Source organism: Armigeres subalbatus, chromosome 3 (assembly GCF_024139115.2).
Source record: "Armigeres subalbatus isolate Guangzhou_Male chromosome 3, GZ_Asu_2, whole genome shotgun sequence".
Classification (NCBI taxonomy): domain Eukaryota; kingdom Metazoa; phylum Arthropoda; class Insecta; order Diptera; family Culicidae; genus Armigeres; species Armigeres subalbatus.
In genome coordinates this window covers 247,264,523-247,280,730 of record NC_085141.1, presented here as the reverse complement: position 1 = coordinate 247,280,730, position 16,208 = coordinate 247,264,523, and the positions used below count along the sequence as shown (strand labels likewise).

The 16,208-nt window shown below is 42.0% G+C and overlaps 1 protein-coding gene across 1 annotated transcript; it reads right to left on the bottom strand.

Moving 5' to 3' along the window:
• Positions 1-235: 235 nt before the first annotated feature.
• LOC134223227 (myoneurin-like) lies at positions 236-2,235 on the bottom strand. The gene is made up of 4 exons (XM_062702375.1): positions 1,892-2,235; positions 1,555-1,824; positions 729-1,490; positions 236-580 (listed from the first exon to the last, which is right to left on the bottom strand). Exons 1-4 carry the CDS (start codon positions 2,108-2,110, stop codon positions 296-298), a joined length of 1,536 nt encoding a protein of 511 aa, XP_062558359.1. The 5' UTR covers positions 2,111-2,235; the 3' UTR covers positions 236-295.
• Between the last annotated feature and the right edge of the window lie 13,973 nt (positions 2,236-16,208).

Genomic DNA, 16,208 nt, shown 5'->3' with positions numbered 1-16,208 from the left:
CAACCATGCGGCACCAGCAAATCTCAAATTAATCCAAATAAATACACGAGATTTATTTGGAGTCTAGTCGTCCTTTTTGGTCACCTTCATCCAGTCGACTAGGAAAGTTGCGGTGTCCCAGATCATATAAAATGAACGATGCAGTAATGAAGCGAATGTCATGGGGTCAACTTTGAGCATCTCGGCTGATATGCGATAACTTATGGCCTGTTCGGATAAATAACACCTCACCGAACACGCTCGACGCTCAATTCCTATATTCATGTTCTTGTCAAACATCATCTTACCTGGTTGTTCAGAACTTGAGGTGCCCCTTCTCGTCCAGCATATCCATGGCAGCCAACTCCTCGGCGTGTTTCGTCTTCATATGCACGCTACGTGCTTTGTGATGTGCGAAGCCAATATTGCAGATGCGACACTGAAGTGGCCGCTCGCCGGTATGTGTCCGCATATGGACAATTTTGTGCGTGGACGTTCGAAACGCTTTATCACACATATCGCACTTGTACGGGCGTTCGTTGCTGTGCACGTAGAGATGTTTATTCAGTGTGGTTCGCATCAGGAACATTTTACCGCAGATCTAGATAGGGGAAGGGTATAAAATAAACATTTTCTCCCAATTCAGGATTTTAATGAAAAGGTGAAAAACTACCAGCTGCCTAGGTTGCATATTTGAGGAAACAAAATCATTCAATCAACAAATAATTATAACCCGGCATCTAACAAACCTGACATTCGTGTTTCTTGTCCTGAGTGTGGGTCAACTGATGGCAACGCAGCGTGCCCGCAAACAGGAACGACTTCGGGCAGAGGTCGCACTTGTACTTCCGGTCTCCCTTATGGATGCGCTGGTGCCCTTTAAGATTGTTCTTCTCCAGGAAGGCCTTCCCGCAGACCTCGCACTTGAAGTCGCGCTTCCTCAAATGCACACTGTTGATGTGCGACTGCAGCTTGTTTCGTGAGGTAAAACTCTTCGGACACTGTTCGCACTGATGTGGCCGAATGTCCTCGTGGATCACCATGTGGCTTTTGATGTTGTTAACCAAGGCTCCGCAAATCGAGCAGATGGTTTTCTCCCGTTCTCGCAACCGCTTTTTCGAGAGACCTTTCGTGCCTTCCGTTTTCTTTTTTCGCCCACGCTTGGAGGGGGAGGATTCCATCGGTTCCGTGAGTTCGCCTACCATAGTACAATCAATTTCGGTTGAGTCTTCTGGTTTCCAATCGCTGTCTGACTCTTCATCGACAGAATAGTCATCCGCGGCGTCGTCTTCATTACTTTCGACATCTTCCTGTTCTGCATGAGACGGTTCTTGTGCGATAGGTTCAGTCAGATTATTCTTTACAGTTAGTTCGGTTTCCGTAAAACTAGTCACTTCCTGCTTAATATCAACAGGCTCTATTTTGAAAGGAGCTTCGTCTAGCTCTACGCAAACTATACTCGCCGGAATGGTGGTTTCCCTCACCTTTTCAATGTTGAGCCCTTGCGGTAGCTGTAAAAAAAAGTCCGTCGTCACATGTGTCCTCTATTTCGAGAGAAACCCAAGTCATACGAACCTTTTTGAGTAATTCTTCCGGGCTCGACTTATTTTTGTGCTTCGACTTGGTACGATTTATCGCGACGGGTTTTCCCTTAGCAGTCTCCTCAGACGGCGACGGCTGATTATCCTCAACTTTAACGAGATCCTCCGGTACGATGGTTTTGTCGCGAATCTTTTCCAAGATTCGCCTCGATTGGTCACATTTTTTCTTAAAGTTGTAAATTATATTCAAATTTCGCTCACATTTTTCGCAAATAAAATTTGGCAGTCGGTCTTTTTTGTTGATCTATGAAAAAAAAATAAAGAATAGAATTTCATCTTATATGTGATATAATCAAAAAATTAAGACATACCGTTTGTTCCAGCAATCGAAAGGCATCCTTCACGAAATTCCTAACGTAAAAAACATTCCGGCCCTGAACATTTGAGTAAACGTTGACCAGATGCTCGTTGGTTAAGCACAACCGGCAGAGGCGTTCGAAATTTTCCGTGTAGTAACGGATCTGGTCCACTTCCGGTTGTTTTTTTAGCTTTTCCTGGTCGTCTCCATGATCAGCATCAGCGGTTTCCATTGCATTCAACAAATTATTCGGCGCAGATACCTAATTTTTGAAATATTTGGAGAAAAATTACAAGCCGAAAATTATTATTAGTAAACAACGCATCCAGTGCGAACATCGCTGGAGGTAAACAAAATGCACAAGTTGAGGAGAGGGTTGAGAGAGAATGAGTTTTTAGATTCCATTCGCGTGAGAACCCTGAGATGCGAATTGAGCACCACTAGTTAATCACCCCTCGAGCGTCAAGTCCAATCACACAGAAGATGTAAACATATTTTAATTTTATTCTATTTTCGATTAATATTTCATAAATTAGTGAACTAAACAGCTAATAAAGTGATGAATTTGGATAACTTCGACGCGCTGCAGAAGCGATTTGAGTTTGTGCACCAAAACTTCTACCAGCTGTGTCGATTCTGCTTGGAGTCGAAAAATCTGCTCACCATCTTCTATCAGGCTGATCCCGCTGCCGATGATTCGCAGGACGAAAATGCAGCGGAATGGGTCTACAACGACGAACGGAACATCGGAAACCTTCTCCAGAGACAGTATATTCAGGTGAGATGTGCTTTAATGTGATGCTGGGAAATTGTATTTTTGAACAAAAATCTCTTGTGAGGGGTAAACTCTCATTGGATAATAATATGTCTGGTTAGAATGAACGAACAAATATAATAATTCTTACGGCTACTATAACCATATCCGTTTTTCTAAAACACTCCTTCTAAACGGCAACAGTCAGTCCAATCAACTTGACTAACTTCTCTAGTCTTGTGCGCCCCAATGGCTTCGTTAGTAGATCCGCCACCATGTCTTCGGATGGACAGAACACGCACTTCATTTCTTGCTTCTCAACCAGATCTTTCGTAAAATGAAATTCCGTTGCGATATGTTTCATTTTTTTTGTTAGCTTCACTCTCTCCATGATCTTCAGGCACCTTCGGTTGTTCTCGTGGACTACCCGCTGCTCGTCATTCAGTTCTTTCAGTACTAGCTTTAACCAAAGTGCGATGAATTCGGCTTCGGCTGTTGATAGCGCTACACATGTTTGCTTACGGCAAGTCCAGCTTACCGTTCCTCCGTTGACCTTGAACGCAAAACCGCTATGGGATTTTCGGTCGTCTCGATTTTCCGCCCAGTCGGCGCCAGAATAACCGATGATGGTACCGGTCTCACCTTTCCTGCTTAGTAGTGGTCGATAGTCGGCTGTACTCTTGAGGTGCCATACCACACGTTTCAGCTAGGTCCAGTCTCTTGGGTGGGCCGATTCGTCTTCCTGCTCAAAATGGATACCACAGTCGCAATGTCGGCTCGGGTGTTCACAGATATGTACAACACTTTCCCGATAAGCTTCTGGTATTCGGTGTCGGTCTCCAGCGGCGTCCCGTCGATCTCTCTTTTGATGTATCCAGGGTCCAACGTTGTTTTGGATGCTTTGGCCTCCGTCAATCCGCTTGATTCGATTAGCTCTCGAATGTACTTTCCCTAGGTAATGACGAATATCACCCAGTTCGCTGATCTCGAAAGTTCGCTTCAACTTCCCCACGAGCGCTTCAATCATCGACTAATCATCACTCACCACTACGAGATCGTCGACGTACACCAGTATGTAGCACCATCGCCCCTTCAACTTCTTCCGGTACAGGCAAGGATCGGATACATAGCATTCGAGTTGCTGTCGAACCAGTTCCTTATGTAGCTTCTGGTTCTACGCTCTTGCCGCCTGCTTCAACCCGTACAATCTTCGACTAAGTCGGCAGACTTTGCCTTCGCTTCCTCTTTGCACGAATCCACATGGTTGCTGCATATATATCTCCTCCTTAAGATCGCCATCCAGGAATGCGGTCTTATCATACTGCTTCATCATGTTTTTTTTTCACTGCAACCGTCATTAGCGTCCGGAAGGTAGTTTGCTGCACCATTGGAGAAAACCCTTCGTCGTAGTCCGATCCGTATTGCTGGCTAACTAAGCGAGCCTTGAATCGTACAATCTCTTTAGCGACGCCATGCTTGATCTTGTACACACACTTGCATCCTACAGCTTTGCGTCCTGGAGGAGATCAGCCAGCGTCCAAGTGTTGTTGACATGAATCGATCTGCTTAAGCGAAAAACATACTCTTAAAGGAACTTTTGGTTACTTGGGTATCCACATCGCTGAAGCCCTCGAAGTCGCTTGAATCATATGGCCGGACCTGAGAAAAGTTTTGTACGTTTTGTTTGGTGCCGTATTCCCATCTGCTTCAAGAAATTTTGAAATCCGATATTGATATACCCCTTACCATTATCGCTCCGCCTGCGCCTGGAATTCCTTGAATCGGCCAAGGACCTCTTCTTCAGATTTGGTCTTCAGGAGGTACACGAACGATCGTCAATGAACGTCACGTAATAACGGATTCCAGATGGTGACGATACTTTCATTGGTACCGCTATGCCTTCCAGCAATTCTTCAGCTCTTGGACCGCTTTTGCTGAATGGAATTCGGGTATGCTTCCCCATCTGACACACCACGCAGTTGCTGTGCTTATCGTTTGAAATTTGGATTCCGCACGCTATTCTACCGGCCAGTTTCTTCACGCTACTGTAGAGGTGTCCCATCCGCTTGTGCCAGGTATCGATAGATGCACATGCGGAGCTCAACATTGCTTGGCCGGGTTTTCTTTCCTGTGCTAGCTTGAACAACTCGTTTTCGATAATTCCGGTTGCCACCAGTTTACCTTCGGAGTTGAAGATTTCGCAGGCCGTCGATTGAATATAACCTTGAAGCCTTTCTTCACAATCTGTAGAGTAGAGTGAGGCAAGAGTACGCACTTAGTTTTCAATCGATCATGTGGCCCTTATGAAGCAAGCTTCTGCATATCAAATCAGTGTCGATGATTCATATACTCTTCCTTTATGTTACCCAGTGGAAAAAATATTGAAATTTACCGGTGGGGTAAAAGTGCGCATTGGGTGGGGTAAGAGTACGCATTTATCCAATCATGTGCTTTAAGTATATATTAACACAGATAAGAGTTAATAACATTTAATTGATGTTTAATGAGCATATATTAGGGAATGTTTAAAGATTACGTAACTTTTAAAAGGGGAGGGGGTCCTAAAAATGTGCACTTTCATACGAAAAACCATTGTTTTTTATATATACAAAAAACTACAGAGGTAAAAATATATATCAGGTTTTGCGTAGCCACCCTATAACCAGAGACCGGCGGAGTGAAAAACTGTCGAAATAACAACGTATGAAAATGCATGAAATCGTGAAAATAATACTGGCATCACTTGGACTTTTTGCTTGCTTCTTATGGATGCAAAAAGTAAACAAGTCGAATTGGAACCGCTTTTGATGGTTCGATTGGAAACAAGATGGCGTCTTCGCCGATCTCTTATTGTAGTATTTCTAGTTTTGCGTGGCGTATACAAAGGCATTTTCCTTAAAGAAAGTCCACCAATCACGTAACGTAAAATTTGGCTATTTCATCACCCCTCCCCCCCTATCTTACACTATTTGTATGAATCCTCTAAAATTATATGGATCGTCACACATCTCACAACCCCTCCCAGCAAAACGTTGCGTAATTTATGAATGTTTCTTTTGATTAAATGAAATTATAATTTTGTTGAAATTGTGTTTTCGTACTATGTTTAGGTGTACAACAAGTCCTAATACAGTTTCATTATTTCGCTTCAGTGCTTTGTTCGCTAAGTCCTTTCTAACACCGAATTACTTCAACTTATCCTAAAAACTTGTGATAATTTCGAATTCAGTCCCTTTTTTCTTAGTTGTGGATCTTTACGCTTTGGAAGAAGTCTTATTTCAGCCGGAGATACGGGTTTGACATCATAACTTGAAGATTCATATGCGTACTCTTGCCCCACCGGTTCCTGTGTACTTTTACCCCACAGTCCCAAAAATTATTCAAGTAATAGTTTTGATTTCTTGGAAAACCAACCGGATTGGTGTTCTGTACCATAAAGTACTCTATACAATAGGTTATCGAAATGGTATAATGTTCACCTGATTGAACGTATATATGGTAATGAAATACTAGTTGCGGAAACCCAATTATTTTTAGCAAAATGACCAAAAAGTTATTTAACTCCATATCTCCCTTGTTGTTTATTCAAATCGTTTACAATGAATCGACTGCTTTGAGCGTGCTTACAGCGGCACACTAGGAGTTAACTTTCTGAAATCAGTATGGCGAAAGGCATCTAAGGTTCGATTTCTCAAAACTAAGCACTTTAATCGAAAAAATATTTGGTAGGCGTAGTAGCGGACACCATCCCTCATAACCAGTACCAAATAGTTTTTCATGTAAAGTTCCTAATTTTGAGAAAACCAGCGTTAGATGTCTTTCGCCATACAAATTTCTGGCGGTTAACTCTTGCTGGCTATTTTGTGCATATACTATAGCGCCTGGATGTGGCTGCGGCGAGTAGAAAATCAGCCACTGCCAATAATTCATTACACATGATAATAGTTGGCCAGAATACCTGTCAAACTGATGCAGTGCTGCTAGTTTATCTTTTTTTATTACTTCAAAAAATCGAAAACGTACTCTTACCCCACGCGCACTCTTGCCCCACTCTACTCTAATAGTGGGAAATAGTGGCTATACCACACGCTTCAATCTTCATCGTCTCCTTGTTGGCAGCAAAAACTACCCCGCTAGCGTTGCTCACGTCATCTAGCAGCTGCAGATCCCTCGTCGTGTGCTTAGTTGCACCCGAGTCCAGGTACCACTGGTCCGCAATCTGGCCCTGTATTGTCGACAGCACCGTGCAAAAGGCGTCAGCTTTTTTACTTCCTGGATTCTCCGGATAGAACTTCGCGATGTGGCCAAATTTGCTGCACTTCCTGCACTGCGGCTCTCTGGGCGGCGCCGATTTTTTTTTCTATTTTTCTCGTTGCCATGGTGAGCTTGTGGTTTTGTTTGAAACTTACCCCTAGCAACGAGCTCATTCAGTAGGCCGACGGAGGTCCTTCGTAGCTTAGTTGGTAACAGCACCAGTCTAGCGTACTTAGGGTCGTGGGTTCGAGTCCCATCGAAGGGAAAGTGGTTACCTCCAATACATTTTTCAAATCAATATCTTCCACATAATGTACATATTCACATATGAGTTTTCAGAACATAGTAAATTAATGTCCAAGTCGGGTGATTTAATCCCCGGAATATAGGCAATAAACTTTGATTGAACTGAACCTGAGTTGCGTGCTCTTGCCTACGCAATGCGGTCGGGTCTGAGCTTGACGACCGACTGGCAAATAGCTCACACTGTAAGGTTTGAATCTTGGTCAATTCTGGGTCTGCATACAAATAAAACATCTGTCCATAAGTACGGTTGGGGCAAGAATGACTTTTCTATTTATTAAGTGTTGCTTAGATGCATTCTAGAATCATAGCTTACTATTACATGTTCAGACCTACAATCTCCCCTTATTTTTATTAAAAAGAATCGAACGTTCAACATATTATATTTTAAAGCAAACTAACAATAGTTAATACGGTATATAATCCTTGAAATGCTGTGGCTCTTTACGTATTCTTTTGCTAGAATCTACTTCTTTAACATCTTGTAACACCAATCCTTTTTCATTCTCATCCTCATTTCCTATTCCCTTAAGATGGGCCACATTTCGTCGATATTCCTTCCCAGTTTTAATTGATTGCAGCGTGCAATCCGCTCCATTTTTTCTTGTCACCAGAAACTCTTCGTTAATGTAATCAGTATCCAATTTATTTTGTTTCTTCATCCTTTTCATCAATACTTTATCTCCAACATCAATCTTGCTGTGATTAGCTTTTCGTTTTCTGTCACTATACGCTTTTCCTTTTTCTTTTTGCAAACGATCCATATCTCTAACTTCCTCATCTTTTAACTGATACATGGGTACTTGTGGTAATTTACTTCGAATACGTCTTCCAAACATCAATTCCGACGGTGATTTTCCAGTTGTGGGATGATTTGTGGAATGATACACTAGTAAATAATGACTCAACTCCTTCCTCCAGCTCTTATTCCTGTGCGATCCGAAGCCTCTTCAATATCGTTCTGTTTTGTCGTTCTACTTCTCCGTTTTGTTGAGGCCAATACGGTATCGTATTGACCAATTCGATACCATTCTCGATGCAAAAACTTTTCAACTCATTACACGTTTCCCGCAGTTGCGGTCCATTGTCTGCTCTAATTGAAATAGGAATTCCGTAACGACCGAAGATAACGCAAAGTTCTTCAATTACATCTGTGGCAGTTATAGTCGACATTTCCTTCACTTCAATATATCGACTATAATAGTCAACTACCACAAATAAATACTGACCATCTGGTAACGGCCCAAGAAAATCTATCGCGACATCTTCCCATGGACCTGACGGCATTTCTTTCCTTACCATTGGTTCAGGTGCGTCAGGGCAGACACCAAACAGCAACCTCTGCAATCCTTCACGAATTTTCAACATCTTGATCTAGTTTTGGCCACCAAACATTCGTACGCAAATGGGTCTTCATCATTCTGCTACCAGGATGACCATCATGAGCTATTTCCAGTACTCTTTTCGAAGCTTCTGAGGGATTATCAATCGATCTGTACGGAGCAAAACTTCTCCGACTTGACATAATTCCTTTTCAATGACTTTGTATGCTAAAGGCAGTTCTTCAAATCCATTTATTCTTATCATTCTCAGTACATTTTGAATCTCTTCATCCGCAGTAGATGCCGCTTTTATTTCTTCCCAACTCAATGCAATTGAATTTGCTGCAGCTTCTACTATTTCTCGGATTATCATTTCTTCGCTGCTATCAAAAGGCTTGGGATCTAGAACCGCTAGTCTAGACAGTGCATCAGCTACGTTGTTTTCACCAGAAATATGAACAATATTATATTCAAAAGCTTGTAACCGCAGCACCCATCTTTCTATTCTAGCACATGGTTTTGATCTAGGAGTAAACAGGAATTGCAGTGCTTTGCAATCTGTAATTAAATCGAAAGACCTTCCCAATAAATATACTTGAAACCTTTCAACAGCCCAGACTAGAGTAAGTATAGCACCTAGACCCACCGGACTGGCGTCTGCTGTAACAGCTGTTCGATGGCTCACATCATAATATCCCAATTGTCCTGCTTCACTCATAGCTTTCTTAATTTCTTCAAATGATTCCGTATGTCGTGGTGTCCATTCAAAAGGTACGCCTTTTTGTGTTAATTTTCGGAGCGGTTCATCAATTGATGCAAAATTTTGAATAAATTTATTCATATAATTGGCGAGACCCAGAAAACTTCGTACTTCAGCTTATAACCGTACGCCGGACCGTCTTCCCCTTTTTGGGTACTCAAGTACGATGGTTTATGCGCCACTCCCGTAGGAGACCATCGACCGTGCTGAAATGTGCCCGACCGTTGAGACCCTCTGAGGACGAAGGTTCCTTTTATCCCAATTAAGTATGGAAGACAGGTGGCTAACTTAAATTGCGCCTGTGAAGAACGCTACTAGTAACGGCTTAATAAAATAATTGCCAGTTACCTAATTACAACCGCCGGCCAGTGATGAAACTGTGTAGAGGGGTTTATCATCACTAGTAAAGCGACTAAATTTTCCCTCAAAACCAATCGCGTCGGATTTTAGAGTTGCCCGGTTGGTTTCAGAGCCAACCTCCCGGTAGAAACATAATATAAAAAAAAAAACTAATACGGAAAAACGTGCTACATTAATTACCTTCAATCAGCTTCACTCCATCGGGACCTTAAGAAAAATAAGATGGTTTCAATTTTATGGCCTGCGGTGTATATTTGAAAAGTTTCACGTCATAGAAAAGTTACAGTGGAGCTTTTATCCCATTTTATTAAGCTTTCAGCTTACTAATACTAGCGTACATACTGTTTCTCTGATTGCCTATCTATACAGTTCTACCGTTCTACACCTTTCCCATTGATTGCTATTTGGTCCCTAGCCTCCTACCGTGTGTGCTCTCCTGGTGTGGTTCACTCAGCAAAAATATGTGCCGTGCTACGCAAACGCCTCAACTAATGTGCGTACGGTCTTAAACAGTCCTCAACATATTCTCACGGCCGAGCCGTGTCTTCGCCTAGCAACAGGTATTGGCTATGTTGCGGCGGAAATTCACATGCGCATGTATTTTATAAAGGAGTACTCACTTTGAGAATGGACGCGACGACTAGTGCGACGGCGCGTCCATGTGATGGTTGAACTAGCGGATGATGGCGGTAAACTTACACGCGGTTCGCCGGCGGGTCGGCGGCTTGCCTAGTGGTTGATGGTTGGGCTAGCTGGGCTAGCGGATGATGCTGCGACTGCGGTTGTCGCCTATGGATGGCTTTGCTCCGGATCGAAAGACTTACGGTCTCATCTAAGGCGCGACGCGGCACGTGCGTCGATGTCCGTCGGTCGTCACCAACGGAACGGAAAAACGGTTGCCTTCTCTCTTCTTCTTCTTCGATGATGCCCTGCCTAGGGCGCGTTGATTGGCGATCGCGTCCCTCTTCCGGCGTGAAAAACCTCGCAAGCTGATGGTGGGGTCAAGAATGGCCTCGATGGTTCGGTGTGGGTTGTCGGGCGTCGTAACGGTGTGGTCAGGGATCTAAATACACGAGACGACCGTTGCACCTTGCACGTGTCAGCACAATATTTCCACCAATAAATTGCACAATTTACCTATCGTTATCAACCACCAGCACACACGATAACACACCGTTTAACTTTTGCACACGACTAATAAGCTACGCTATCTGAGGGAAAGGTTTTAAAATTTAATTTCTTTGGGAAAGGTTTTATGGAAGATTCACTAAATGAAAACATTTAATGTAGACTTTTACCTTCAAGAAACTACCACGGCGCGAGAACACTTGGGCCACTCCTGCCTCTTCCACGGATCAGTTCGAAGTGAATCTGATCACTTCAATAATCCTCAGATTAACCGCCGAATTAATTTCGTCACCGGAAATCACGAAGGTAATTTCGCGATACCGACGGCTGCTCTCATGCTTCTATCAATCATTTTCGCGCATGTTCGCGTCTCTTCACACGAACAGCCTAAATTAGCCACCTTTCTGTCCATGTGAGAGGGACTTCGGAAAAGGTCAACAAATCTTCAAAGGAATCCCAACAGGTCGATGCACGCCGAAGCTCATATGCAAATTTTGCGGGATCAAGCAATCTTGGGTGGCTTACGCAATTTGATTCCACGGTATCTCACCACCTGGCTTAGATCTCATTAACCATTTTATTGAGGGGAATGCAGAAAATGAACACAATGAACTATACCGCGGTGAATCTCCGTTTTTCTCATTAGGCTGGTTTATCTTTTTTTTAATTCTCGAAATTTGTTCAACTTTAGTCTATTTAATTTATTGTAACCGTAAATATAAACGAAAACATTTAACAAGAAACTAAGAACAATAATAACAATTAGAATATTTACAATAATTGTAACGACCCGAAGGCTCGTTACAAGCTTCATTCTTTGGCTCGCGAAATGAAAGAACAGCATCTGTCTTAACTTTAGACGGTTGAATACCATCAGCCGTGATGGTATGTCCAAGAAAGTCTAGCTCTTTGACTTTGAACATGCATTTATCCCAGTTCAATTCCACATTACGTTGCTTAAAACGATTGAGAACCTAAATAATACCAAATAGGATTATTTAATTTATGCTAAATAACATTTATTTCAAACAACAATATAAAAGTAAATTAGGCTACCTCATTCAAACGACTATCATGCTCTTCTACAGTCGCACCTTCAATGATAACATCGTCTAAATACCAATAGGTGCCTTCACAGCCAGTAAGTATTTCATCCATAATACGTTGGAATGCTTCTGGAGCAGTTACCAACCCAAATGGCAGTCGTTTGAATCTGAACAGACCAAGACTTGTTATGAAAGTTGTTACATTCCGTTTCAAGCTCCACTTGCAAAAATGCTTCTCTAATATCTAATTTACTTCGTATCATTTTTCGACCTAAACGTGCCAAATACTCATCTACTACAGGCATCGGATGGCGTTCCCTTAATACCGCTTCATTAACTCGACGCAAATCCAAACAAAGTCTAACATCACCATTCGTTTTTCCCACGACTACTAATGGTGATACCCAGCTCGTTGGTCCAGTCTTGACTTCTATAATGTCCCTCGATAGTAACTGTTCAAGTTTTGTTTTCACAGCAGCTTCTAACGGTATTGGAATTCTCCTCAACGGTTGAAAAACGGGTTTGACTTCGGGATCAGTGAAAATTTGTACTTGTATTCCAGATATTTTCGAAAATGGTTTCATGACCTTTGTGACCTGATTGACGTCTACTCCAACTTTCAATATACCCAACTGCTTCGATGTCTCGTCTCCCAACAAACATTGTTGTCCACCATTCACAACGAAAAATTCAGCCTTAACACTTCTACGACCTACGCAAATATCAGCAACAAATGTTCCTGTTACATCCAACAATCTCTCGTTTCCGTATGTCTTGAGTTTTCGAGCACATCCCTTCACGGACGAATGAATCTTGACGCCAGCGTTTTTCAACTTATTCCAAACTTCTGGTGTAATCAAATTACAAACGGCTCCTGAATCCACTAGCATATCCTGGTTCACACCACCAACGCAACACGTGATAATATTCGACTTATTTCCGGAGTAAAAAGCGTAATATGTTTTATCCGAATCAGTTGCTTCGGTATGCAATTCAGATTTCGTTTCAGTAGATTCAACAAGCCGCACTTTCTTCGATGTTTTGAGATCCTTTTGATAAGACGGAACACGTTTCTTGTCTTTTCGACACACTGTCTCAAAATGACCTCGCATCCTGCAATTCCTACATTCTTGATTTCGCGCAGGGCAATGCGGAGAATTTGAAAAATGACCATGCCTTCCACAGCTGAAACATTTCATTCCATTCCGCTGAATTTGATTGTTTTCGGTCACAATACGGTTGTTGCTTGGAGCCATACTTGATCCACTAGCTATTTGTCCTTCAATACGATAAACACTTTCTCCTGGCGATTCAACATTAGACAAACCCTTCACTTGTTCCTCCACGCTCTCTATCATAGCACCCAAAGCCTCTATCTGTGATAGTGTTTGATCCTCCTTTAAAATACGACTACGCAGTTCATTAGACTTGCAACCTTGCGCAATGATGTCAATTAGCGTAATTTCAGTTAAAACCTTTAAAATGCAATAAAATTACTAGGAACATATAAATTATGCATTGAGAATTTAGTACCAATACCTTCGAAATTTCAGTCGAATATTTATCAAACCCACATTCAGAAACTTGTTGTCTTAAACGCAAAACAAATTGTGCAAACCGTTCGTCCTTTTTCTGTCGCATTTCACGTAAGCGGTGCCTCTCAAGCGTGTCTTGTCGTACTGGTTTGAAGAAATCATCCAATTTCTCCACCGCAAGATCGCACCAATGTTTTCAAGGAAACCAACGGAAACTTCTCTGTGTCGGGCAAATTAACAAAAACTCGTTGCAGCTGCGGACCTCCAAGATACAACAGTTTAGCTCTCATGATCTTCTGGTCCTGTACACCGTGTGCTTCAAAATAGCATTCGAGGCCACATTTCCATGACTTCCACTCTCTAGCCAATCGTGAACGCTCAATTTGTTCACAGCAAAATGGTGGAATAGCTCGCATTTCCATTTCCATCTGTAAGTTGTGTTATGAATTAATACATTAAGTGTTGTTCATAATTGTATTGCATCACACAAATTCGACTAATTATAATGACCATTGCCATAGCTACAACACAACAGATTTTTCTTCTACTTCCAGGTAGATACTAAAAAATAATACGTTCGCTACTAAAGTAGAAACTCCATGTGGATCCAAAATCCGACCGCTATCATAAAGATAGAATCTCCGTTGTTTAAATTCCAATTTCGATCGCTACCAAACCGGTAGAGTCTCCATTCTTTGGATCCAAGATCCGAACGCTACCATAATAGTAGAAGCTCCATACAAACCATTTTTTCTTAATTTTAAATGCATAATCCAAACATTGAAATATATATACCTATTTAAAAAAACTACCTTATCCTTTCACCTCGTCGCCAGATTGTAAGGTTTGAATCTTGGTCAATTCTGGGTCTGCATACAAATAAAACATCTGTCCATAAGTACGGTTGGGGCAAGAATGACTTTTCTATTTATTAAGTGTTGCTTAGATGCATTCTAGAATCATAGCTTACTATTACATGTTCAGACCTACACACACAACCTCACTTGATCAGTATACAGTTGCTGAAGAAGAATGTGTGTAGCCGCCAGGCATTCTAAATACCAACGTTCCTCTAATGTGAACGTGTACTAACCACATGTGTATAGTTAATTGCCTATATTCCGGGGATTAAACCACCCGACTTGGACATTAATGTACTATGTTCTGAAAACTCATATGTACATTATGTGTTGGCTTGACAAATGGATTGCGAGTGATTTGACTATGCCAATTTGGTCCAATTTGGGAATCTCGAGCTCATTCAGTAGCCGATAGGTTGCGAAGGCCGACGGAGATCCTTCGTAGCTTAGTTGGTTAAAACACCAGTCTAGCATACTGAGGGTCGTGGGTTCGAGTCCCATCGAAGGGAAAGTGGTTACCTCCAATACATTTTTCAAATCAATATCTTCCACATAATGTACATATTCACATATGAGTTTTCAGAACTTAGTAAATTAATGTCTCGGGGGATTTAACTTCCGGAGTATAGGCAATAAACTTTGATTGAACGTACGAAGCTTTTTCACTTGAAACAGTTCTTCCTGCAGCAAAATTGTCTTGATGGAATCCCCCGTTATGACCGTTCCGGAATTCTTCAGTGCCATGACCATTGGCTGATACTGCTCCGGAAGTCCGGCCAGAAGGAGAATCCCGACGAAACGTTCTGGAATCGGAAACCCAATTTCGTTCAGCTGCTGGCACGTGGAAATCATCCTGTTTGCGTAGGCCTCCATAGTTCTGCAGAACTCCAGTTTGGTCTGAATCAGCTTATAAAGCAATCCAACTTCTCGCGTCAAGCCATTCTCATCGAACGCCGCGATGAGCTTCTCCCAAGCCAAAGCCATAGCTGTCTTCGCGTCCCGAACATGGTAATAATTTGCTTGTTCGAGAAACAGGATAATCTTCCCTTTCGCTTTCTTGTCTTTCACGGGGTCCCCCGCCGCCAACGATCCATCTGTGTTCTTCTTAGGCTCGACGGCTTTCCAAAGTTCTTCCACTTCAAGATAAGTTTTGACGCCATATTTCCAAGTGGTCCAATTTTCTCTGTCCACCAGCTGTTCGATTCCGGGATTCGAATTTGCCATTACTAACTGCTAACACTGGGCCCATAACCTCTTGTGAGGAGTAAACTCTCAGTGGATAATAATATGTCTGGTTAGAATGAACGAACAAATGCGAACGATTTATTTTCTAATTATTAATGACAATAATTTTCCGTTTTCCGTTTTCTCTACAAATCTTTAATGTGTAGTTCAACCCGGAGGATGAATACAGTTTACCGAATAACATTTGCGAACGATGCGTAGATTGTCTGGTCCAGTGGCATCGATTCCAGGAGAGTTTCATTTCTACGACCAAGCTGCTGCTAAAGGTGAGAGATCATTTTGGGGTGGCCATCCAAGCGGTTGATCAGGATGATAATCAGGAGAGCGATGATCAAGAAGAAGATAGTGAATATGAAGAAGAAATTCCTGATGATAATGATTTTCCAGAAGGAAATGAAATCTTTGAAATTGAAATTTTACCCAATTTACCGGAAAACGAAACTGTTGATAATTTTACAATAATTGAAACAGTTAACGAGATAGAAGATTTTGCGGGCGAAAATGGAGAAAAAGTCGTTATAGATTCTGATTCCATGGAAGATATGAAACAAATTTTGATACTGAAAAGTGAAAAATTGAAATCTGAGCCTAGCTCAAATGAGAAAAAACAAAAGCCTAAAAAACATCGAAGAAAAACAAAATCAAAAATCAAAGAATTATCTTCAAAGCCACAGCTGACGCCTCGAGGCGAACAGTGCCCGATATGTGGCATGATCGTTAAAGCCAAAATGAAGCACCACTTACTCCGGCATTCCGATCCCGC